The following is a 25,732-nucleotide window of genomic DNA, read 5'->3' as shown; positions in this document are numbered from 1 at the left end:
CGTCCTTTTTACCTAATGTTCCTGCGCAACAAAAAAAAACACACCACTATTAAATGCAGTCCTTTCGGCCCAATAAATACAGGAGAGGCCGAGGTTCCTCCTTCCTTGCTACTAGAGGTAGGGAAAGAGGTAAACGAGCACCCGCCTCATCGAGTTCCCAGGAGCAGAAGTCCTCCCTGGCTTCTGCCAAATCCACCGCATGATGCTGGGACTCCCATAAGGGAGCCCGCACCGGTGGGGGCACGTCTAAAGCTCTTCAGTCAGTTCTGGTTTCGCTCAGGCCTGGACCCGTGGGTTTTACAAATAGTGTCCCAAGGGTTCAAACTAGAGTTTCAAGACTTCCCCCTCGCCGTTTTTTTTTTTTCAAATCGGCCTTACCAGCTTCTCTTCTAGACAGGGAGGTGGTCTGCGGCGCGATACAAAAGTTGTATCAAAACCAGGCTGTGATCCCGGTTCCCCTGTCACAACAGGGAGAAGGCTTTTATTCAAGCCTATTCGTGGTCCTGAAGCCGGACGGTTCGGTCAGACCGATCCTAAACCTAAAATCTCAAAATTTCTACCTGAAGAAATTCAAGATGGAGTCTCTCCGAGTGGTGATCTCCAGTCTGGAGGAAGGGGATTTTATGGTGTCGGTGGACATAAAGGATGCCTACTTGCATGTTCCCATTTATCCTCCACATCAGGCTTACCTGAGGTTTGCAATTCAGGATTGTCATTACCAATTCCAGCCGTTGCCGTTTGGTCTGTCCATGGCTCCGAAGATTTTCACCAAGGTGATGGCGGAAATTATGTTTCTTCTCCGCAAGCAAGGAGTCACAATTATCCCGTACTTGGACGATCTCCTGATAAAGGCGAGATCAAGGGATCATTTGGTACAGAACATTGCACTATCCCTGACAGTGCTTCAACAACATGGTTGAAGCACAGTTAATTTCCGACAACTTGGTTGGCGTTTTTGGGAATGATACTGGACACAGACCTGCAGAGTTTTTCTTCCAGTGGAAAAGGCTCTGGAGATTCAGGGTCTGGTCAAACTCATACTGAAACCAGCAACAGTCTCCATCCATCAATGCATTCGGTTGCTGGGGAAGATGGTTGCGGCCTACGAGGCCATTCGATTTGACAGGTTCCATGCCAGAGTTTTTCAGTGGGACCTGTTGGACAAGTGGTCCGGATCCCACTTCCACATGCACCGGAGGATAATCCTGTCTTCCAAGACCAGAATCTCACTCCTGTGGTGGCTGCACAGCTCTCACCTCCTAGAGGGGCGCAGGTTCGGGATCCAGGACTGGATCCTAGTGACCACGGATGCAAGTCTCCGAGGTTGGGGGGCAGTCACATAAGGGGAAAACTTCCAAGGAAAATGGTCAAGTCAGGAAACTTGACTCCACATCAACGTTCTGGAATTAAGAGCCATTTACAACGGCCTTCTACAAGCGGAACGTCTTCTTCGCACTCTGCCCGTACTGATCAAATCGGACAATGTCACAGCAGTAGCATACATAAACCGCCAGGGCAGAACAAAAAGCAGAGCAGCGATGGCAGAAGCCACAAAGATTCTCCGCTGGGCAGAAAAGCATACAAGCGCTCTATCAGCGATATTCATTCCAGGAGTGGACAGCTGGGAAGCAGACTTCCTCAGCAGACACTATCTCCATCCAGGAGAGTGGGGCCTCCATCAAAAGGTCTTCACAGAAGTGACAAGTCTTTGGGGGGTTCCCCATATAGACATGATGGCGTCTCGTCTCAACTAGAAGCTTCAGAGGTATTGGTCCAGGGACCCTCAAGCAACAGCAGTGGATGCACTGGTGACACCGTGGGTGTTTCAGTCGGTGTATGTATTCCCTCCACTTCCTCTCATTCCAAAAGTTCTAAAGAACAAAAGTTCGAGCAGTCCTCGTGGTCCCAGACTGGCCAAGGAGGATTTGGTACCCGGATCTTCGGGCATTACTCGTAGAAGATCCCTAGCCTCTTCCTCTCCGCGAGGACCTGTTGCAGCAAGGGCCGTGCGTGTATCATGACTTACAGCGGCTACGTTTGACGGCATGGCGGTTGAACGCCTGATCCTAGCTCGCAAGGGTATTCCCAGCGAGGTTATTCCCACTCTTATTCAGGCAGAAAAGGAGTTACGTTGAAACTTTACCACCGTATTTGGAGAAAATATGTTTCTTGGTGTGAATCCAAGAAGGCTCCTACGGAGGAATTTCAGCAGGGGCGTTTTTTCCATTTTCTGCAAGCAGGTGTGGATGCGGGCCTAAAATTGGGCTCGATTAAGGTTCAGATTTCAGCCTTATCGGTTTTCTTTCAAAAACAATTGGCCTCCCTTCCGGAAGTTCAGACTTTCGTGAAGGGTGTGTTACACATCCAACCTCCATTTGTGGCACCATGGGACCTTAATGTGGTGTTGCAGTTCCTTCAATCACGTTGGTTTGAACCCTTAGGGAAGGTGGAATTGAAATTCCTCACTTGGAAAGTGGTCATCCTGTTGGCCTTGGCATCCACAAGGCGGGTGTCTGAGTTAGCGGCCTTGTCTCAAAAGAGCCCTTATTTGATCTTTCATGAAGATAGAGCAGAGTTGAAAACTCGTCAACATTTTCTGCCGAAAGTGGTTTCATCTTTCCACATGAACCAACCGATTGTGGTGCCAGTGGCTACTGACTCTTTGGTTGAATCAAAGTCTCTGGATGTGGTCAGAGCTTTGAAAATTTATGTCGCCAGAACTGCTCCGATTAGGAAAACAGAGGCTCTGTTTGTCCTGTATGCTCCCAACAAGATTGGGTGTCCTACTTCCAAGCAGGCTATTGCACGCTGGATCTATAATACGATTCAGCAGGCTCATTCCACGGCAGGATTGCTGTTACCAAAATCGGTGAAGGCCCACTCTACTAGGAAGGTGGGTTCGTCCTGGGCGGCTGCCCGGGGAGTCTCGGCATTGCAACTTTGCCGAGCTGCTACTTGGTCGCCTGTCCCAGTGCGTACTGTATCTGCGGTATTCGTTGTGGTTACACACTAGTTGTGTTTCACTTCTGTTCAGCATGTTGCTGAATTTTGTTCATGTCCGTTGACCTGTTCAGTTGAATGTCATGTTGTACGGCATGCTTAAGGCGTGAGCTGGTATGATGCTCACCATGGTTTAATAATTCTTTTCCTCGAAATCTCCGTCTCTTTGGGCACAGTTCCTATACTGAGTCTGGAGGAGGGATATAGAGGGAGGAGCCAGGTCACGCCCCTTAAAAGTCTTAAAGTGCCCATGTCTTCTGCGGATCCCTTCTATACCCCATGGTTCTTTTGATGACCTCAGCATCGTCTACGGACTAAGAGAAAAGGATTTACCGGTAGGCATCAAAATCCTATTTTTTCATCTACCACGTCACAGTCCTTTTGGCCTGCGAGGCCTAGAAAGAATAAGCCTTCGAACACCTTCTTCAGAGGTGGTCGTGCCAAAGGAAAGAAACCTGCTCCCGCAGGTTCCCAGACCCAGAAGCCCGCTTCTGATATCCCTAGGTCCCCGCATGACGGTGGACAGCTAGGCTTGGAGGAAGGTCAGGTGGGGGCTAGACTCTGGCAGTTCAGCCACGTCTGGGTATCATCTGGCCTGGACCCCAGGGTCCTGGATATAGTGTCCAGGGGGTACAGACTGGAGTTTCAAGATCCCCCGCCTCACCTTTTCTTCAGGTTGGGTTTGCCAGCCCTGCTGGCAGACAGGACAATTCTTTTGGAGGCCATCAGAAAATTGGTGGTGTCAGAGGTCCTTGTTCCTGTCCCACTTCAGCAGTGGAACAAGGGTTATTATTTGAACCTTTTTGTGGTACCGAAACCGGATGGTTCGGTACGGCCTATTCTAAACTTAAAATCTTTGAACCCTTATCTCAGGGAGTTCAAATTCAAGATGGCATCTGAGAGCTGTCATCTCAGGACTGTCGGAGGGGGAGTTCCTGGTGTCCCTGGACATCAAGGATGCTTACCTCCACATTCCCATTTGTACGCCGCATCAAGCATATCTCAGGTTTGCGCTGATGGACGATCATTATCAGTTCCAGGCGCTACCGTTTGGCCTCTCCACAGCACTGAGGATCTTCATCAAGGTGATAGCGGAGATGATGGTTCTCCTCCGCAAACAGGGGGTGAACATAATTCCATATCTGGATGATCTCCTGATCAAGGCGTTGTCCAGGGTGAGGTTGTTGCGTTACATCGCGCTCAGGAGGCACGGTTTGATCCTAAACCTTCCAAAGTCTCATCTGGAGCCGACAAAGAGGCTGTCTTTCCTGGGAATGATCCTCGACACGGAAGTGCAGAGGGTATTTCTGCCGGTGGATTAAGCGTTGGTGATTCAAGCAATGATCTGGGAGGTCCTAAAGCCTACCCGGGTATCTGTTCATCAATGCATACACCTTCTGGGGAAGATGGTTGCTGCCTACAAGGCTCTGCAGTACGGCAGGTTTCATGCTCGACTCTTTCAGCTGGACCTATTGGACCAGTGGTCGGGCTCTCACCTACACATGCACAAGAGGATACGCCTGTCTCCGAAAGCCAGGATTTCACTCCTCTGGTGGCTGCAACTTCCGCACCTTCTGGAAGGGAGAAGGTTCGGAATTCAAGACTGGATCCTTTTAACCACAGATGCAAGTCTAAGAGGTTGGGGAGCAGTCGCTCTGGGGGAAACCTTTCAGGGACGATGGTCGGATCAAGAGTCACTTCTCCCAATAAACATCCTGGAACTCAGGGCCGTTTACAACGCCCTTCTGCAAGCAGCACACCTTTTACGGGATCGGGCTGTTCAGGTGCAGTCGGACAATGTGACCACAGTGGCCTACATAAACCGACAAGGTGGAATGAAGAGCAGCGCTGCCATGTCAGAGGTGTCAAAAATCCTCATCTGGGCAAAAAGGCACGCGGTGGCGATATCGGCAATCTTCATTCCGGGCGTAGACAACTGGGAAGCAGACTTCCTCAGCAGACACGATCTCCATCCAGGGGAGTGGGGCCTCCATCCGAAGGTGTTCGAGGAGGTAACCGGTTGGTGGGGGGTTCCCCACATATACATGATGGCCTCACGCCTCAACAAGAAGCTTTGGAGGTACTGTTCCAGGCCAAGAGACCGACAGGCAGTGGTGGTGGACGCACTGGTAACACCGTGGGTGTTTAAGTCAGTGTATGTTTTCCCTCCACTTCCTCTGATACCAAAGGTTCTTCAGTTTCGTGAGAAGAACAAAGGTTGAGGCTATCCTCATTGCTCTGGACTGGCCAAGGAGGGCTTGGTACGCGGATCTGCTGGATCTTCTGCTGGCCTTTACCTCTTCGGGAGGATCTGCTTCTGCAGGGGCCGTTCGCTTATCAAGACTTACCGCGGCTACGTTTGACTGCATGGCAGTTGAACGCCAGATCTTAGCTCGGAAAGGTATCCCGAGTGAGGTCATTCCTACCCTGATACAGGCCAGGGAGGGGGTAACGTCTAAACATTACCATCGCATTTGGAAGAAATATATTTCTTGGTGTGAGGCCAAGAAGTTTCCGGCGGTGGAGTTTTGACTTGGACGTTTTCTCCTTTTCCTGCAAGCAGGGGTGGATATGGGACTGAGCCTGGGCTCCATCAAGGTCCAGATCTCTGCTTTGTCCATCTTCTTCCAAAAACAATTGGCTGTTCTTCCTGAGGTTCAGACCTTTTTGAAAGGGGTTCTGCACATCCAGCATCCCTTTGTGGCCCCTACGGCTCCATGGGATCTTGATGTGGTGTGGCAGTTCCTGCAATCTGCTTGGTTTGAGCCTCTACAGGAGGCTGACCTCAAGTTTCTCACATGGAAGGCGGTCACCTTGTTGGCCTTGGCTTCTGCACAACTCGTGTCGGAATTGGGGGCTTTATCTTGTAAAAGCCCCTATCTGATCTTCCATGAAGACAGGGCGGAACTTAGGACTCATGCACAGTTCCACCAAAGGTTGTGTCGGCTTTCCACATCAACCAACCTATTGTGGTGCCAGTGGCTACTGACTCAATTACTTCAAAGGCCTTGGATGTAGGGAGGACTTTGAAGATTTACGTGAAGAGGACGGCTCGTCATAGGAAAAGTGACTCTCTGTTTGTCCTCTATGATCCAAAAAAAATTTGATTTCCTGCTGGATCAGGTTCACTATCCAGTATGCTTATCCCACGGCAGGATTGCCGTGTCCGAGATCTGTAAAGGCCCACTCTACTCGTAAAGTGGGCTCTTTATGGGCGGCTGCCCGGGGTGTCTCGGCGGTACAACTCTGCCAAGCAGCTACTTGGTCTGGGTCGAACACGTTTTGCCAAGTTTTACAAGTCCGATACTTTGGCCTCTGATGACCTCAAGTTTGGTCAAGCAGTGTTGCAAGAGCCTCCGCTCTCCCTCCCGTACTGGGAGCTTTGGTACATCCCCATGCTACTATTATGGACCCCAGCATCCTCTAGGACGTAAGAGAAAATAGGATTTTGGTTACCTACCGGTAAATCCTTTTCTCTATCGTCCTAGTGGATGCTGGGGTTCCTGAAAGGACCATGGGGAATAGCGGCTCCGCAGGAGACAGGGCACAAAAGTAAAGCTTTCCGATCAGGTGGTGTGCACTGGCTCCTCCCCCTATGACCCTCCTCCAAGCCAGTTAGATTTTTGTGCCCGGCCGAGAAGGGTGCAATCTAGGTGGCTCTCCTAAAGAGCTGCTTAGAAAAGTTTAGCTTAGGTTTTTTATTTTACAGTGAGTCCTGCTGGCAACAGGATCACTGCAACGAGGGACTTAGGGGAGAAGAAGTGAACTCACCTGCGTGCAGGATGGATTGGCTTCTTGGCTACTGGACATCAGCTCCAGAGGGACGATCACAGGTACAGCCTGGATGGTCACCGGAGCCTTGCCGCCGGCCCCCTTGCAGATGCTGAAGTAAGAAGAGGTCCAGAATCGGCGGCAGAAGACTCCTCAGTCTTCTAAAGGTAGCGCACAGCACTGCAGCTGTGCGCCATTTTCCTCTCAGCACACTTCACACGGCAGTCACTGAGGGTGCAGGGCGCTGGGAGGGGGGCGCCCTGGGAGGCAAATGAATACCTATTTTGGCTAAAAATACCTCACATATAGCCTCCGGAGGCTATATGGAGATATTTAACCCCTGCCAGAATCCGTTAAGAGCGGGAGACGAGGCCGCCGAAAAAGGGGCGGGGCCTATCTCCTCAGCACACAGCGCCATTTTCCCTCACAGAAAGGCTGGAGGGAAGGCTCCCAGGCTCTCCCCTGCACTGCACTACAGAAACAGGGTTAAAACAGAGAGGGGGGGCACTAATTTGGCGTTAGAAATATAAAAAAGATGCTATAAGGGAAAACACTTATATAAGGTTGTCCCTATATAATTATAGCGTTTTTGGTGTGTGCTGGCAAACTCTCCCTCTGTCTCTCCAAAGGGCTAGTGGGTCCTGTCCTCTATCAGAGCATTCCCTGTGTGTGTGCTGTGTGTCGGTACGTGTGTGTCGACATGTAGGGGGACGATGTTGGTGAGGAGGCGGAGCAATTGCCTGTAATGGTGATGTCACTCTCTAGGGAGTCGACACCGGAATGGATGGCTTATTTAGGGAATTACGTGATAATGTCAACACGCTGCAAGGTCGGTTGACGACATGAGACGGCCGACAAACAATTAGTACCGGTCCAGACGTCTCAAAAACACCGTCAGGGGTTTTAAAACGCCCGTTTACTTTAGTCGGTCGACACAGACACAGACAGGGACACTGAATCCAGTGTCGACGGTGAATAAACAAACGTATTCCTTATTAGGGCCACACGTTAAAGGCAATGAAGGAGGTGTTACATATTTCTGATACTACAAGTACCACAAAAGAGGGTATTATGTGGGATGTGAAAAAACTACCATAGTTTTTCCTGAATCAGATAAATTAAATAAAGTGTGTGATGATGCGTGGGTTCCCCCCGATAGAAAATTATGGGCGGTATACCCTTTCCCGCCAGAAGTTAGGGCGCGTTGGGAAACACCCCTTAGGGTGGATAAGGCGCTCACACGCTTATCAAAACAAGTGGCGGTACCGTCTATAGATAGGGCCGTCCTCAAGGACCAGCTGACAGGAGGCTGGAAAATATCATAAAAAGTATATACACACATACTGGTGTTATACTGCGACCAGCGATCGCCTCAGCCTGGATGTGCTGAGCTGGGGTGGCTTGGTCGGATTCCCTGACTAAAAATATTGATACCCTTGACAGGGACAGTATTTTATTGACTATAGAGCATTTAAAGGATGCATTTCTATATATGCGAGATGCACAGAGGGATATTTGCACTCTGGCATCAAGAGTAAATGCGATGTCCATAACTGCCAGAAGATGTTATGGACACGACAGTGGTCAGGTGATGCAGATTCCAAACGGCACAAAGGTGTATTGCCGTATAAAGGAAGAGGAGTTATTTGGGGTCGGTCCATCGGACCTGGTGGCCACGGCAACTGCTGGAAAATCCACCGTTTTTACCCTAAGTCACATCTCTGCAGAAAAAGACACCGTCTTTTCAGCCTCAGTCCTTTCGTCCCTATAAGATCATATCTGCCCAGGGATAGAGGAAAGGGAAGAAGACTGCAGCAGGCAGCCCATTCCCAGGAACAGAAGCGTTCCACCGCTTCTGACAAGTTCTCAGCATGGCGCTGAGACCGTACAGGACCCCTGGATCCTACAAGTAGTATCCCAGGGGTACAGATTGGAATGTCGAGACGTTTCCCTTTCGCAGGCTCCTGAAGTCTGCTTTACCAAGGTCTCCCTCCGACAAGGAGGTAGTATGGGAAAAAAAAAATTCACAAGCTGTACTCCCAGCAGGTGATAATTAAATTATCCCTCCTACTACAAGAAAAGGGGTACTATTCCACACTATATTGTGGTACTGAAGCCAGAAGGCTAGGTGAGACTTATTCTAAAAAATTTTTTGAACACTTACAAAGGTTCAAATCAAGACAGAGCAGTGATAACGAACCAGGAAGAAGGGGACTATATAGTGTCCCGGGACATCAGGGATGCTTACCTCTATGTCCCAAATTTGCCCTTCTCACTAAGGGTACCTCAGGTTCGTGGTGCAGAACTGTCACTATCAGTTTCAGACGCTGCCGTTTGGATTGTCCACGGCACCCCGGGTCTTTACCAAGGTAATGGCCGAAATGATGATTCTTCTTCGAAGAAAAGGCGTCTTAATTATCCCTTACTTGGACGATCTCCTGATAAGGGCATAGTCCAGGGAACAGTTGGAGGTCGGAGTAGCACTATCTCGGATACTGCTACAACAGCACGGGTGGATTCTAAATATTCCAAAATCGCAGCTGATCCCGACGACACGTCTGCTGTGCCTAGGGATGATTCTGGACACAGTCCAGAAAAAGGTGTTTCTCCCGGAAGAGAAAGCCAGGGAGTTATCCGAGCTAGTCAGGAACCTCCTAAAAACAGTGCATCATTGCACAAGGGTCCTGGTAAAAATGGTGGCTTCCTACGAAGCAATTCCATTCGGCAGATTTCACGCAAGAACTTTTCAGTGGGATCTGCTGGACAAATGGTCCGGATCGCATCTTCAGATGCATCAGCGGATAACCCTATATCCAAGGACAAGGGTGTCTCTCCTGTGGTGGTTATAGAGTGCTCATCTTCTAGAGGGCCGCAGATTCGGCATTCAGGATTGGATGCTGGTGACCACGGAGCCCAGCCCGAGAGGCTGGGGAGCAGTCACACAAGGAAAAAATTTCCAGGGAGTGTGATCAAGTCTGGAGACTTTTCTCCACATAAATATACTGGAGCTAAGGGTAAATTTATAATGCTCTAAGCTTAGCAAGACCTCTGCTTCAAGGTCAGCTGGTATTGATCCAGTGGGAAAAACATCACGGCAGTCGCCCACGTAAACAGACAGGGCGACACAAGAAGCAGGAGGGCAATGGCAAAAACTGCAAGGACTTTTCGCTGGGCGGAAAATCATGTGATAGCACTGTCAGCAGTGTTTCATCCCGGGAATGGAAACTGGGAATGCAGACTTCCTCAGCAGGCACGACCTCCACCCGGGAGAGTGGAAACTTCATCGGGAAGTTTTTTCCACAGGATTGTAAACCGTTGGGAAATACCAAAGGTGGACATGATGGCGTCCCGTCTGAACAAAAAACGGGACAGGTATTGCGCCAGGTCAAGAGACCCTCAGGCAATAGCTGTGGACGTTCTGGTAACACCGTGGGTGTACCAGTCGGTGTATGTGTTCCCTCCTCTGCTTCTCATACCTAAGGTGCTGAGAATTATAAGACGTAGAGGAGTAAGAACTATACTCATGGCTCCGGATTGGCCAAGAAGGACTTGGTACCCGGAACTTCAAGAGATGCTTACAGAGGTCTTATGGCCTCTGCCGCTAAGAAGGGACTTGCTTCAGCAAGTACCATGTCTGTTCCAAGACTTACCGCAGCTGCGTTTGTCGGCATGGCGGTGGAAAGCCGGATCCTAAGGGAAAAAGGCATTCCGGAAGAGGTCATTCCTACCCTGGTCAAAGCCAGAAAGGAGGTGACCGCACAACATTATCACCACATGTGGCGAAAATATGTTGCGTGGTGTGAGGCCAGGAAGGCCCCACAAAGAAATTTCAACTCGGTCGTTTCCTGCATTTCCTGCAAACAGGAGTGTCTATGGGCCTCAAATTGGGGTCCATTAAGGTTCAAATTTCGGCCCTGTCGATTTTCTTCCAGAAAGAATTGGCTTCAGTTCCTGAAGTCCAGAAGTTTGTCAAGGGAGTATTGCATATACAACCCCCTTTTGTGCCTCCAGTGGCACTGTGGGATCTCAACGTAGTTCTGGGATTCCTCAAATCACATTGGTTTAAAACCAGTCAAATCTGTGGATTTGAAGCATCTCACATGAAAAGTGACCATGCTCTTGGCCCTGGCCTGGACCAGGCGAGTGTCAAATTGGTGGTTTTTTCTCAAAAAAGCCCATATCTGTTTGTCCATTCGGACAGGGCAGAGCTGCGGACTCGTCCCCAGTTCTCTCCCTAAGGTGGTGTCAGTGTTTCACCTGAACCAGCTTATTGTGGTGCCTTGCACCTACTAGGGACTTGGAGGACTCCAAGTTGCTAGATGTTGTCAGGGCCCTGAAAATATGTTCCAGGACGGCTGGAGTCAGGAAAACTGACTTGCTGTTATCCTGTATGCACCCAACAAACTGGGTGCTCTTGCTTCTAAGCAGACTATTGCTAGTTGGCTGTGTAATACAATTCAGCTTGCACATTCTGTGGCAGGCCTGCCACAGCCAAAATATGTAAATGCCCATTCCACAAGGAAGGTGGGCTCATCTTGGGCGGCTGCCCGAGGGGTCTCGGCTTTACAACTTTGCCGAGCAGCTACTTGGTCAGGGGCAAACACGTTTGCTAAATTCTACAAATTTGATACCCTGGCTAAGGAGGACCTGGAGTTCTCTCATTCGGTGCTGCAGAGTCATCCGCACTCTCCCGCCCGTTTGGGAGCTTTGGTATAATCCCCATGGTCCTTTCAGGAACCCCAGCATCCACTAGGACGATAGAGAAAATAAGAATTTACTTACCGATAATTCTATTTCTCGGAGTCCGTAGTGGATGCTGGGCGCCCATCCCAAGTGCGGATTATCTGCAATACTTGTACATAGTTACAAAAATCGGGTTATTATTGTTGTGAGCCATCTTTTCAGAGGCTCCGCTGTTATCATACTGTTAACTGGGTTTAGATCACAAGTTGTACGGTGTGATTGGTGTGGCTGGTATGAGTCTTACCCGGGATTCAAAATTCCTCCCTTATTGTGTACGCTCGTCCGGGCACAGTACCTAACTGGCTTGGAGGAGGGTCATAGGGGGAGGAGCCAGTGCACACCACCTGATCGGAAAGCTTTACTTTTGTGCCCTGTCTCCTGCGGAGCCGCTATTCCCCATGGTCCTTTCAGGAACCCCAGCATCCACTACGGACTCCGAGAAATAGAATTATCGGTAAGTAAATTCTTATTTTCTCGTAGTCCGTAGAAGATGCTGGGCATTGGTTTTATGGTTCAGTGTTACCTGGTTCCTAGGTAAATTCTGCGTTGTTTATTATTTCAGCTGTTGCTGAAGTTGTTCCGGCATGTTGTCCGCATTATCCTGTTTGTGTGAGCTGGTATAAATCTCACCACTATCTGTGTAATGCCTTCTCTCTAAGTATGTTGTCTCCTCGGGCACAGTTTCTAGAGTGAGTCTGGTAGGAGGGGCATAGAGGGAGGAGCCAGCCCACACTCTTAAACTCGTAAAGTGCCAATGGCTCCTGGTGGACCCGTCTATACCCCTTGGTAGTAATATGGACCCCAGCATCCTCTATGGACTACGAGAAAAGGATTTACCGGTAGGTAACCAAAATCCAATTTTTTTAGGTAGAACATCTGTCTAATATTAAAACAGAAGATACAGAGGGAGAAGAAGAGACGTATGTGACTGTTATAAAAGAAGAAGATATAGACGGAGAAGAGGAGACATATGTGACTGATATAAAGGCAGAAGATATAGAGGGAGAAGAGGAGACGTATGTGACTGATATAAAGACAGAAGATATAGAGGGAGAAGAAGAGACAAATGTGACCGATATAAAGACAGAAGATATAGAGGGAGAAGAAGAGACAAATGTGACCGATATAAAGGCAGAAGATATAGAGGGAGAAGAAGAGACATATGTGACTGATATGAAGGAAGAAGATACAGAGGGAGAAGAAGACACGTATGTGAGGGGTAATCAGCAGTGTAAGGAGGAGGAGATCCCTACAGATATCAGCACAGGTGAGTAATAAACACTTATTACAGAAGTCAAATATTCTCATTGCTGTCAGTACAGCAATCTCTTATCCTACACCCTCCTCCGCCATCAACCCTGTTCTCAGTTGGGTGTTTCTAACAAGGCTATCCATGACAACTATCACATGTAGAGAGTTATTACACACAGCACTATAATGTTATTAAAAGTAACAAGCAGAAGTTTATTAGTGATTATATATAAATGTGTATATACGTATGTATATAATATAATTAGTATTGTTTTTTGTGGAGTGCCTAATTTATATGCATTTTGTTAGATGATGCAGGTATGAAATATATCCTGCTATACAGTTGACCTGAGCTCACCAAATACAATTCGTATAAGATTTAGAAATAAAATGAAATTTGAATCTAGAACTTCAAGTAAAACAGATTAAAAGCTTATCACAAGTACATATTTGTATAATCATAAGGCAAGCGTTTTGCACTTGTTGTCACCCTTGCATGGGCGGGCTTGTTCTTATCCACTCCAATTCACTCTAAATCCAAATTGCGTGTCACCCAATGCGTTTCATCAATAGTGACTTCTTCAGGGGTGTTTTCTGTTAAAGGCTTTATCCTCAAATATCAATTGTGCAGACTTGAAATAATTGTGTAACCTTCAGACAGTAATTGTGGACTTGTTCATGGTGAACACATTCCTAATTACTTGTGAATAATAGTTCCTGCTCTGTGCAGTTCTGAGGTTATGACTTTAGGGAATGTAATGGTCAGATCAAATATTGCTCAATCTAAGGTCTCCCAGTAGCCTTACTACATACATAAATGTGTCATTACTATTTTAACTAACAATAATAAACAGTGGAGTTTTAGTTCATGTATTGCTCAGTGCATTTAAGCCTGCAGCTCCCGACAAGGGACCCCGCTATACTGCAGGTCCTACTCTATTGCTCAAAATAATTACCATAAAAACAGCTATCACATTAGTGTAAAACTTTAGGTTTGCTCTCAGCATCGGAACATTTGCCGAAAGGCTCGGATTGGTTTTCAGATCATCAGCTGACGTGCCACCATATCTCACGTGGCCCTCCAATTCACCAGATCTGGGACTGTGGGACTGTTTGGCATTGTACTGTTGGTGCAGTTCCTGATGCGTTTGGAACGATTGGTGGTTGCTAGACGCCCTAAATGCCTGTGGTCCTGATTTGTCATGATCTACTTTTGCCCACTGTTCCACAGCTGAGATTCTTGGTGTCCATGTTTCTTCCACTGTAGATGGATACTACTCACTGTCTACAAGGGATCACCAACAAACAAATGCCGGTCTCTGACAAAACCAATGGCTCCCTTATGCCAGTCGTATAACGTGCATGACCTATGGTCCCATCTGAAAAAGAAACAATATCTCAACAAATTTGCATTGCATCAATACCTCAGATATTCTCAATGATCATCCAGTAGTTTGTGTCACCATCTACACACACATGTGCACGTCCCATGTCGTTGTACTTATATATATTTTGGTAAAGCGGCACTCCTCAAGAAGACCTGAAGTTGATATTAAAGAATCAATAGCCGGTGCCCTCCAAACCAAGCTGCATCAGTTGGTATAACGTAATGTGGAATCCATACAAGGAGGCACTCAGAATAAATAGACCGGGCAGGTTTAGTGTACCAACGTTTCAATGCTCTATTCGCGGCATTTTCGTTAGGGTGCAGAACACAAGAGACATACAACCACTCACCTAATATACCCGGTGGAACCGTCCATGTCGCCATCCGTTGCGCGCTCCAGCACATCAAAGTGACGTCATCTGACGCACGCTACGTCCGGGGACACGGAGAGAACCTCGTCCACGTGACCAATAGTAACCAATGAGGAGAAAAGTATCAAGTAACCTGCCAACAAAACAGTGTAACAACACCGATCAAATTCTATCCTCTTAGATATATATATCTTTCTCCGGCAGGGACCACAGGTTATCCATAGGATAACATTGGGATATGATGACGTGACAGCGGATTTGCAACAAACTGTCAAAGCTTTCAGCCTCCCAGCATGCAACGGGCCTGTCCATATATCCCCGCCTCCTGGCTCAGGCAAATCGGCTTTTTGTTTGGTGCGGCAGGAGCCGGACCATGGTCAGAGGGCTGATGTTTAGCAGCCATAAGTTTTCTTATTTTAGTTTTATATGAGTGATCTTTCTAAAAAACATCTTATACTCACCTTAGAGTCGCTCCAACATCTCCCCGCCGGGTCGCGACAACGCTTTCCCATGTGTACAGTGAGGCAGGCACAGGTTCTGGTAAACCTTCATGGGCTACTTTGCACAGACATTATTCAATGTAGCTGAACAGTTTATACCAGCTCCTATACCTGTGATAGGTTTCACTATTAACCCTTACATGCAACATTCATTCTGAGGTTTATACACCTAGGGAATTGTCAGCCTCTCAAAAAAGCAGGCTGAAACGCTAGTGGTAAGTAAATCACATAGACATGATACAACATCTTAACAGTCTACACATGTTTTAGATGAGGATTCGTTGGAGGATGAGGACTCATTGCACTTCAGAAGGTCTCAGCTCAGTGGACATATCTGAGCTAATTAGTGCTATGTAAGCCATTCAATCCTCAGAAGAGGCAGCAGAGCCTGTGTTAAAAAACTAAGGCAACTGTGTTTAAACATCCCAAAACAGCTGATGGAAATTGTGGGTTACGCCCAGTAGGAAATTAGTATTCCAGGAAATGGAATTCCAATTATCCTCGTCCAGCTGGGGACTGTTTAAAAAAAAAAAAAGGGAGATGGCTCCCAAAGTAGATTTGCAGGTCTTAGATTGGTGCGAAAATCTACATTACTTTTGTTTTCAACATCAATAAATGATGTCACTGGTTGTGTGGCCTGACTGGAAAGGCAGCAGGAAGCAGGATAAAGTACTCCTGCTTATATAGGTCCTTTCTGCCTTTTTCAGCTGTTCTACGGGCTCTTTCGGGCCCTTTCTTGCCCCTCTGTGTGTTTTGTAGGTTGCGGAGGCGGGGAGCCATTCATTTGGCTTTTGCAGGTTGCAGCCTACCCCCGGATCCGAAGCCGCGGACTGAAGTTATGCAGTGATCCCACCGCGGACCGGACCTCAGCGAGGTAGCGCTGCTACTCACCGAGGGCTGTGTGGCTCTTGTGCCTAGCCGTGCTGTTGAAGCCGTTTGGAGAGGCTGACTGGGGATCAGCGGTGACCGCGGTGGGAGACACGGAGCGGAGCTGCTCTCCTGGCATCTGATGCGGTGCATACTACGGGGATTGGTGGCCTCAGCAGGGACGCGTCAGTTTAGTCAGCTCACCTGCCCGCAGCCTGCCTTCTCCTACTGTCCGGCCGTTGAAGCCCTGAGTCGTGGCAGCGGGGAATACATGGAGCGATTGCCTGTCATCACTCCAGCAGTGTCCCGGCATCTCCCCTCTCCTAACCCATGGTGCTACGGGGGAATCTGGTGGAGCTGTGAATTATAGAGGACATACACGTGGGGTTCTATGCAGCCAGATACGCTACCCTGTGCCACTGCATCCTAGTACCCTCTCCTCTCCTGCCTTATTACTGACCTGGTTCACCCGCCATAGCCGGACAGTTTCTTCTGATTTGGGCTTCCCTGCCAAAAGTGGCCATCTTGAAAACTGGCAATATAGCCACATGCCCTCCTGAAACCAGCCGCTTCTCTGGGAGCTACAGACACTGCCAGCCCATGATCAGTGCCCTTCACTACAGCCTCAGTGATTTCTGGCAGGGACTTCTGCCGCTGCGGCCCTACCTGGGCAGTAAGTGGTCGCCTGAACTGCTTTTATTATTATTATTATTATTGCCTGGCCTCCACTCCTGCTCTTTTGACTCCCTCTAGTGGCAGACTGTGCTGACTACATCCTCCATACTGTTTGACTGCTTCAATACTTCTGCTATGGCCTCCTGACCTTGTTCTCTAATCTCCGTAATGTTATGCTGATGAATGGGCAGAACTGGAAAATCATCTCATAAGAAAGCTAAACCCATTGTTTAAACTCGTTGTTTAAACCCATGGCTAGCCAGGTGGGCTCTCTTCTTCTCTCGGTTCTCCTTCAAACTCTTTAACCGCCCAGGAACCTTATATCGAAGAGCAGATGCACTATCTCGTTATTTTCAAATGAATGATTCACTCAACTCCTCTGAGAAACAATTTATTCTGAATCCGGCTTCATTTGCTCCAGCTCGTACTGTTCGGGCTGTAACACACTGGCCGGTTTCTCCCGGCTGGCAAAAAGCCGGACAAACTTTGTCCGGCTTTTTGCCATCCGGGAGAAACCGGCAGAGTCTGTCACACAGGACGGCTTTGAGCCGTGTGTAATGCTGTGCGCATGCGCAGCATTAGACACGGCTTGGGAAAAAGGCGTTGTGTGTGAAAGCTCCCCTTCACACACACGGTTCACTGACTGCAAAGACGGTCCGGCAGCCGGACCTTCCAGTGGATAGTTCCGGCTGCAACCCAGCAGCCGGGCCGGGGCCGTGCAGTGTGAAGGGACCCTACCCCTCACACTGTTAATTACAATGCCAACACGGGAAAAAGCAATACGGCTTTTTCCCGGCCGGCAAAAGCCGGCTCGTGTGTTTTAGCCCTTCCTCTACCTCCTCCGGGGAGAACTTTTGTAGCACCAAAATTTTGCAGGAAATTGCTTACGTGGGCTCATTCTTCATCTTTCATGCGTCATGCCAGTGGTCTTAAGACTCTCGGGTTCATTCAGCGATTCTACTGGTAGCCTCATCTTAAAACGGATGTCTTTGAATTTGTAGCAGCCTTTTCCAAGTGTGTTCAACATAAAAGTCCACGAACATCTACCTCGGGTCTTCTTCATCCACTTCCAATACCTCTAAAGCCTTGAACTCACTGTCACAACTGAGGGCCTGAGCTGACAAGAGGCAGCCTCAGTTGTAGGGGCTGAAGTGTAATGAAACCTGGCAGGTTGTATCAGACCCCTAGACATATAGAAGAATTGCCCGAAGGCGTGACCACGACAACCAGAAATAAAAGTCAATGATGTTTATTTATGACAAAACTCCGTAACACAGCAGCAGAAAAAGAAAACATAAAAATCAGCAGAAGATAAATACAGTTCCTGGGTACTACAGGGTGGCAAGGGCCACAGGCTCTGGTAGTGTGAGATAGTTCTTATAATCTTCTAGATGGAAAGTCCTTACCAGGCCCGACTGTAGCAATGGAGATAACCCAGGATAGTACCAGCTGGTGTTCCAGGAAAAGCTGGGCTGCTGTGGATAAAACGGCTGCTGTGGATACTGGCTGGAACCAGACTGTTGTTGGCACAGAGTGGATACTGGCTGGAACCAGTTAAATAATAAATGAAGCTTGAGAGCGGTGAAATATGAAGTGATGTTTGGAGCTTGAGAGCGGTGAAATATGAAGTGATGTTTGGAGCTTGAGAGCGATGAAATTATAATGCCGGTGATAAATGATAAATCTGCAGAAAAGGGTACCGGCACTTTAAGAAGAGCTGACCTCTGCTGGAAGCTGGATGCTGAGAGCAGGTGGATCTGTAACTGGAAGCAGATGGATCCCAGAGGATAGGAGAGTCAGGCTACACCGCAGGTGGAATGCTGGTGTGGGTCTCTTTAGTGGAGGTTTGGAGATGGTAACTGGAACCTGGAAAACAACCACAGGAGAGAGACAAACAGGAACTAGGTATGACAACCAAAGCGCTGACGCCTTCCTTGCTCAGGCACAGCTTATTTATACCTGCAGCAAGGAAGGGATTGGCTAGGCAATTATGCAGATTATCAATACAGACAACAGATTCGAGGAAATGGTCAGATGACAGAATCCAAGATGGCTGCGCCCATGCAGACACTTGGAGGGAAGTTTGGTTTGTAATCCATGTGAGAATTGAAACAGTAATGGCGGCGCCGGCCACAGGAGACGGAAGACGCCAGACTGTTGAATGCACATCTACGCCACGCGGGCACAGCGGAGGCCGCGGCTGACGTAATCGCCACTCTGACACTCTGCATGCAGGATCTCAGTAACAGCGGCGGAGGCCGCGGGAGATGCCATTCCAGATGTAACATGGCGGTGACCGCGTCTCAGAGTGACAGGAGAGGAGGCAGGAATGTGGACATCAGTATAACAGACGGGATCCGGTCCTGGAACGCTGAGCCAGCCTCAGGAGGCATCTGAAAGGTAAATACTGGCATCCAGATACCCGGATCGTGACACTCACATCTCTATGGATTTCATAACCGATTTGCCAGTCTCCATAGGGCACAACACCATTAGGGTCATTTGTGGAATGATTTTCGAAGATGGCTCACTTCATACCCCTCACCGGTCTTCCCTCTGCTCCTCAGCTATCCAAATTGTTTTTCTCATAGATTTTTCATTTGCATGGCCTTCCACAGGAAATAGTTTCTGATCAGGGTCCTCAATTCGTCGCCAAGTTCTGGAAAGCTCTCAGCTCTGTTCTAGGAATCAAGTTGAACTTCTCTTCAGCCTACCATCCCCAGACTGACTGACAGACTGAGAGAGTCGACCAAGATCTGGAAACTTTCTTATGGATGTTCATGTCCCCTGCTCAGGAAGACTGGATGGATTACCTCCCATTTGCTGAGTTTGCATACAATAACCTATATCATTCTTCTACCAATTCCACTCCTTTCTTCATTAATTATAGTTTTCATCCACAAGTTCCTTCCTTGTAATCTCTCCCACCTCTTGAGGTTCCTGCTGCTGAATCTGCTCTTCGTCGGTTCACTAAGATTTGGAGACAAATTTATAAGGCACTACTTAAGACTTCCCAGAAATAAAAGACCTATGCTGATCGGAAACGTAGGGCTGTTCCTAATCTCAAAGTGGGAGATCGTGTTTGGATATCCACCAGAAACCTCAGACTCAATGTTCCTACCAAAAAGTTTGCTCCAAGATTCATCGGTCCGTATCCTATTAAAAGAGTGTTGAATCCTGTTTCTTACAAGGAACTGCCTCCCTATTTTAAAATTCCCAATGCCTTCCACATTTCTCTGCTAAAGCCTCTTGTACTAAATCTTTTTCGGGCAGCTTTCCCTTAACCTCCCAGGGTTAAAGCTGCTCAAAATGAGGAACTCGAGGTTCATAAGTTTCTTGACTTCCGCAAGAGGTATGGTCGTCTCCAGTATCTCATAGATTGGAGAGGATATGGTCCGGAGGAAAGATCTTGGGTGGCTGCAGAGGATGTTCATGCTCCAAGACTGAGTTGTGCCTTTCATTCCAAGAATCCCACTAAGCAGCGTGGGTGTTCGGAGACCACCCTAAAAAGGGGGGTACTGTCAGCATCCAGAATCTTACCACTGGTTCTGGTCCCTGCGGCCTTCCTCTTAGCTGGCTGGTGTCGCTGCGATGGATAGGCACTACAGCAGCAAGGTCCTCCGGTGCGGCTGCCGGGTGTCTGGAGGCCGGGGTCCGGGTCCTGGGGAGGGGAGCATGGCAGCCGAAGGTGTCTGTTTCCAAGTGTCCTGTTGCTGGAGTGCTGCGTCTGGGAGGCTGAGGCCAGAGGTAGTGGCTGTGTGCTGGTTCCACATGTGTCCTCTGTGCAGGGAGCCACCATGTTGGAGACCAATCCTAGTCAATAGGTATCCCAGTTCGAGTCCAGCCAATCCGGTACAGGCTTCCCTTATAAAAAGGGGTTGATGCTTAGCTATGTTGCCAGTACTTCAAGTTACTTGCTGCTGTAAGGTGCCCTGCGCTCTGCACTCCAAGGTGAACCCCTGGTATCCTGGTTCTGTTATGTCCGCCTGTTGGTCAGTTCTGTTATTGCAGTCCTTTGCTCCCAGTCCACCTACTCTTGCAATTTAACCGCTGGGTCCTCTATCTGGTAGAGGGTCTCCGTTTGCTGATGGTGCTCACAGCGATACGCTCTTCGTCAGTGTTTAAAAATCACAAGTCATCTCTTCATTCCATGTTCTTCAGCATAATTTACAAATCACAAGTCACTTCATTCAATATTTTTCAGCGTCGGTTACAAGTCATGAACTTTTCGTCTTTCAGAATTCACTCAGACTTCTCTCCTAGTCATTGTGTATGATTGAGGTCTCATTAAAACTGAATTCCTCTTTCTTCAGTGTATCGTTCTCGGTCATTGTCCTCATTGCCTACCCCTCTACATCTTCGGGCCTAAGTGTTCAATCCATGAATAAGAACTACATTCAGCCACCTCGTTTCCTTCCTTTGCCGATAGCTGCTCCCTCAGTCAATTATCAGTCATCAGATCCCCAACTCAGGCCAAGCGTGACATGGAAGAAGGGGAATTCCTGGTTTCTTTGGATATTAAGGATGCGTATCTTCACATCCCAATATGGCCGCCTCTTCAGGCTTACCTCAGGTTTGCACTGCAGGACAGTCACTACCAGGTCCAGGCCTTGCCTTTCTGTCTATCACTGAGCGTGTTATCAGGGGTGATGGCAGAGATGTTGCTACAACTCCACAAGCAGGAAGTGAACATCATTCCATACTTGGACGATCTCCTCATAATGGCTATATTCAGAGCACAGTTGATGGAAAAGATCAGCCTTCCAACACGACTACTCACGGATCATGGGTGGATTCTCAATCTGCAGAAATCCCACCTAGAACCTACGCAGAGGCTTCAGTTCCTGGTAATGATACTGGACACGATGTCTCAGAAGGTGTTCCTTCCTATGGACAAGGCAAAGATAATTCAGACGATGGTACGTTCCATTTTGAAGCTGAACAAAATCTCGGTACATCTTTGCATACGCTTACTGGGAAAGATGATGGCCTCCTACGACACAATTCAGTACGGAAGATTCCATGCATGACCATTCCAGCTGGATCTGCTGGACAAATGGTCTGGGTCACATCTACACATGCGCCAGATATGCCTTTCACCAAACGCCAGGATTTCCCTCTTATGGTGGTTACTGATATCCCTCCTGGAGGGTCGACACTTCAGAATTCAGGATTGGATTCTGTTGACAACGGATGCAAGCCTCCATTGTTGGGGTACAGTGACCCTAGGGGCTCGGTTCCAATGAAGGTGGTCTGATCAAGAGGCTTCCCTTCCGATAAATGTTTTGGAACTCAGGGTGATTTACAATGCCCTTTTGCTGACCTCTATGTCCTACAGTATCAGGTCATACAGGTATTGTCAGAAAACGCACCAACTGTGGTGTACATAAACCAACAAGGAGGTCCAAACAGCAGAGCTGCAATGAGGGAGGTGTCACAGATACTCCTCTGGGTGGAGCGGAATCCCAAGGCCATTTCCGCCGTATTAATTCCGTGAGTAGACAATTGGGGAGCAGACTTCCTTAGTAGACACGATCTGCACTTGGGGAAATGGGTTCTCTACCCGCAAGTGTTACAGCAGATATTTCATTGGTGGGGCTGCCTGCAAATCGACTTGTTGGTTTCTCAGCTCACCAAGAAGCTCCTGCGCTACTGTTCTGGGACGAGGGATCCACAGGCCGTAGCAGTGGATGCTCTGGCGACACCGTGGATTTACCGGTTGGTGTACTTGTTTCCTCCAGTTCCTCTAATTCCAAGAGTTCTCAAAGGATTTAAAGGGACAGGGTTCAGGCAATTCTGATTGCCCCATACTGGCCCTGTAGGGCCTGGTATGTAGACATTCTAGCCTTATTACTCGTAGGCCCCTGGCCTCTGCCACTTCAGGATGATCGTCTTACACAAGGGCCGTTAGTCTATCCAGACTTACCACAGCTACGTTTGATGCAATGGAAGTATATTGGGAGGATTTTTGCCAGGAAAGAGATTCCGGGCAAGGTTATCTCGACTGTGCTCCAAGCTGGCCAGATGGTCGCATTGAAACATAACCATCGCATATGGAAGAAATGTGTCTCTTGGTGTGAGGGTCAACAGTATTCTGCTGTGGATTTTCATCTGGGACATTTCTTGCACTTCCTGCAGGCTGTTGTGGATGTGGGCCTACATTTAGGCTCCATAAAAGTTCAAATCTCAGACTTATCTTTTTCTACCAGGGAACAATTGGCTGTTCTCCCAGTGGTCCAGATGTTCTTGACAGGTGTCCTTTATATTCGACCACCCTTTGTGCCTCCCACAGCGCCGTGAGTTCTCAATTTGGTTCTGGCCTTTCTCCAATCGGTTTGATTTAACCTTTCCACAAGGTGGACATGGAGTATTTGACATGGCAGGCTATCATGTTGTTGGCCTTGGCCTCGGTGAGGCGTGTTTTGGAATTAGGGGCCTTATCCTGTAAGAGTCCTTCTCTGGTGTTTCATGAGGATAGAGCTGTGCTCAAAACTCGCTAGACATTCTTGCCTAAGGTGCTGTCAGCATTTCATATTAATTGGCCGATGGTGGTTCTGGTTGTCAATGGCACGTCTGTTACACCAATGTCCTTGGACGTGGTTTGGGCTTTGGAGATTTATGTCAAGAGGCCAGCTCGTCTCAAAATCAGACTTGCTTTTTGTTCTCTATGATGCTTCAAAGATTGGTTGTCCTCCTTCGAAGCAGTCTATTGCATGTTGGATCAGGCTTACGATCCAACAGGCTCACTCTTCGGCGGCTTTGCCGCTGCCTAGGTCTGTTCAAGCCCACTCCACACGGTCAGTGGGTTCTTCCTAGGTGGCTGCCCGGGATGTCTCGGCTTTGCAGTTATGCTGGGCAGCTACTTGGTTGGGTTTGAATGCTCTGTTAAGTTTTAAAGGTTCAACACCTTGGCAACTGAGGACTTTCAGTTTGGTCAATCACTTTTGATTGGGTCTCGGCACTCTCCCACCCGGTTTGGAGTTTTGGAACTTCCCCATGGTACTAAGACCAACCCAGTATCCCCTTGGACATTAGAGAAAATAGGATTTTAATACCTACCGGTAAATCCTTTTCTCGTAGTCCATAGGGGATACTGGGCACCCGCTTCTGTGCTTTGATATTTTCCAGCAAGAGTTGTTCTTGTGTGTTGTATTTTTGGTCTGCTTTTGCTGTACCTGTTTTCAAGTTGTGGTTAGTGTTGCTATCCTCTTGTTATGTAGTGTGCTGGTTCGTTCTCTCACCACTTTCTTGTCTCTTTTCCTCCTTTCAAAGTATGTCCGTCTCCTCGGGCACAGTTTTCCTAGACTGAGTCTACAGGAGGGGCATAGAGGGGGGGAGCCAGCACACTCTGAAGAAGTTTTAAAGTGCCAGGCTCCAATGAACCCCATCTATACCCCATGGTACTAAGACCATCCCAGTATCCCCTACAGACTACGAGAAAAGGATTTACCGGTAGGTATTAATATCCTATGTTTTCAGTATAGCAGGGCCATCCTTGGTTGAAGGTATCATTGCGAAGGCGCCGTTTCGCATTACAATAACCTTAGTAGGAAATACCCATTTGTATTGTACATTTCCTTGGGTGGAATAGACGCCTTTTGGCCAGCGTCACAGGAGAAATATCTGGAAATATCTGCAGATTATACAGGCACTCAGCTGTGGATGAGGAAAGCAAAGCAGCCTGGTGAATGCATTCTTTAATATGAAAAAACGAGATTTATGGTAAGAACTTACCTTTGTTAAATCTCTTTCTGCGAGGTACACTGGGCTCCACAAGGATTGGACAATGGAGTGTAGAGTAGGATCTTGATCTGAAGCACCAACAGGCTCAAAGCTTGACTGTTCCCAAGATGCACAGCGCCGCCTCCTCTATAACCCCGCCCCTCCGCACAGGAGCTCAGTTTTCAGTTAACCAGCCCAATGCAGTAGCAGGAAAAGAGACGACAATCATTAGTAGCCACATACACCACACTCTCACGACAGGAGAAGTGTCAGCGGCTAATGCCATACCAACCCAAAGAAGCTAAGTGCGTCAGGGTGGGCGCCTTGTGGAGCCCAGTGTACCTCGCAGAGAGATTTAACAAAGGTAAGTTCTTACCATAAATCTCGTTTTCTGCTGCGGGGTACACTGGGATTGGACAATGGGGATGTCCTAAAGCAGTTCCTTATGGGAGGGGATGCACTGTAGCGGGCACAAGAACCCGGCATCCAAAGGAGGCATCCTGGGAAGCGGCAGTATCGAAGGCATAGAACCTTATGAACGTGTTCACCGAGGACTACGTAGCCGCCTTGCACAATTGTTCAAGGATCGCACCACGGCGGGCCGCCCAAGAGGGTCCCACAGACCGAGTAGAATGGGCAGTAATGTGAGCAGGAGCTGACAGACCAGCCTTCACATAAGCATGTGCAATCACCATTCTAATCCATCTGGGCAAAGTCTGCTTGTGAGCAGGCCAGCCACGTTTGTGAAATCCAAACAATACAAAGAATCAGATTTCCTAATGGAAGCAGTTCTCTTCACATAGATACGGAGAGCCAGTACCACATCCAAAGACCGCTCTTTGGGAGACAAGTCAGGAGAGACAAGGGCAGGAACCACAATCTCCTGATTAAGGTGAAACGAAGAAACCACCTTAGGTAAATATCCGGGATGAGTCCTAAGGACCGCCCGGTCACGGTGAAATATCAGATGAGGTGAGCTACAAGACAAAGCACCCAAATCTGACACCCTTCTAGCTGAGGCAATAGCCAGCAGAAACACCACCTTAAGGGAAAGCCACTTAAGATCAGCTGAACCAAGAGGCTCAAATGGAGGTTCTTTTGCATGCCTCCAAAACCACCAACAAGTCCCAAGGAGCCACAGGCGAGACATAGGGAGGTTGGATACGCAACACACCCTGAGTAAATCTATGAACATCAGGCAAAGTTGCAATCTTTCTCTGAAACCACACCGACAAGGCAAAAATATGAACCTTTAGGGAGGCCAGCCACAAGCCTAAGTCTAGGCCTTGCTGAAGGAAAGCAAAAAGCTGTGCTGTACTAAATTTGGAAGCGTCATGATTGTTAGATGCGCACCAAACAAAGTAAGAATGCCAGACCCTATGGTAAATCCGAGCAGAAGCCGGTTTCCGGGCCCACAACATAGTTTTAATGACCGCATCAGAAAA

At 48.3% G+C, this 25,732-nt stretch overlaps 1 protein-coding gene across 1 annotated transcript in view; it reads left to right on the top strand.

Moving 5' to 3' along the window:
• LOC134983415 (oocyte zinc finger protein XlCOF6.1-like) overlaps nt 1-25,732 on the top strand; it is a 46,296-nt gene that overhangs the window by 2,886 nt on the left and 17,678 nt on the right. Inside the window, exon 2 of the mRNA XM_063949104.1 lies at nt 12,386-12,781. Coding sequence (XP_063805174.1) covers nt 12,688-12,781 — 94 coding nt within the window. The 5' untranslated portion in view covers nt 12,386-12,687. The remainder of the gene's footprint in view (nt 1-12,385; nt 12,782-25,732) is intronic.

This window comes from Pseudophryne corroboree (genome assembly GCF_028390025.1).
Source record: "Pseudophryne corroboree isolate aPseCor3 chromosome 3 unlocalized genomic scaffold, aPseCor3.hap2 SUPER_3_unloc_14, whole genome shotgun sequence".
Classification (NCBI taxonomy): domain Eukaryota; kingdom Metazoa; phylum Chordata; class Amphibia; order Anura; family Myobatrachidae; genus Pseudophryne; species Pseudophryne corroboree.
Note: the sequence above shows the minus strand (reverse complement) of the source record. Positions and strands in the feature narration are given on the sequence as shown.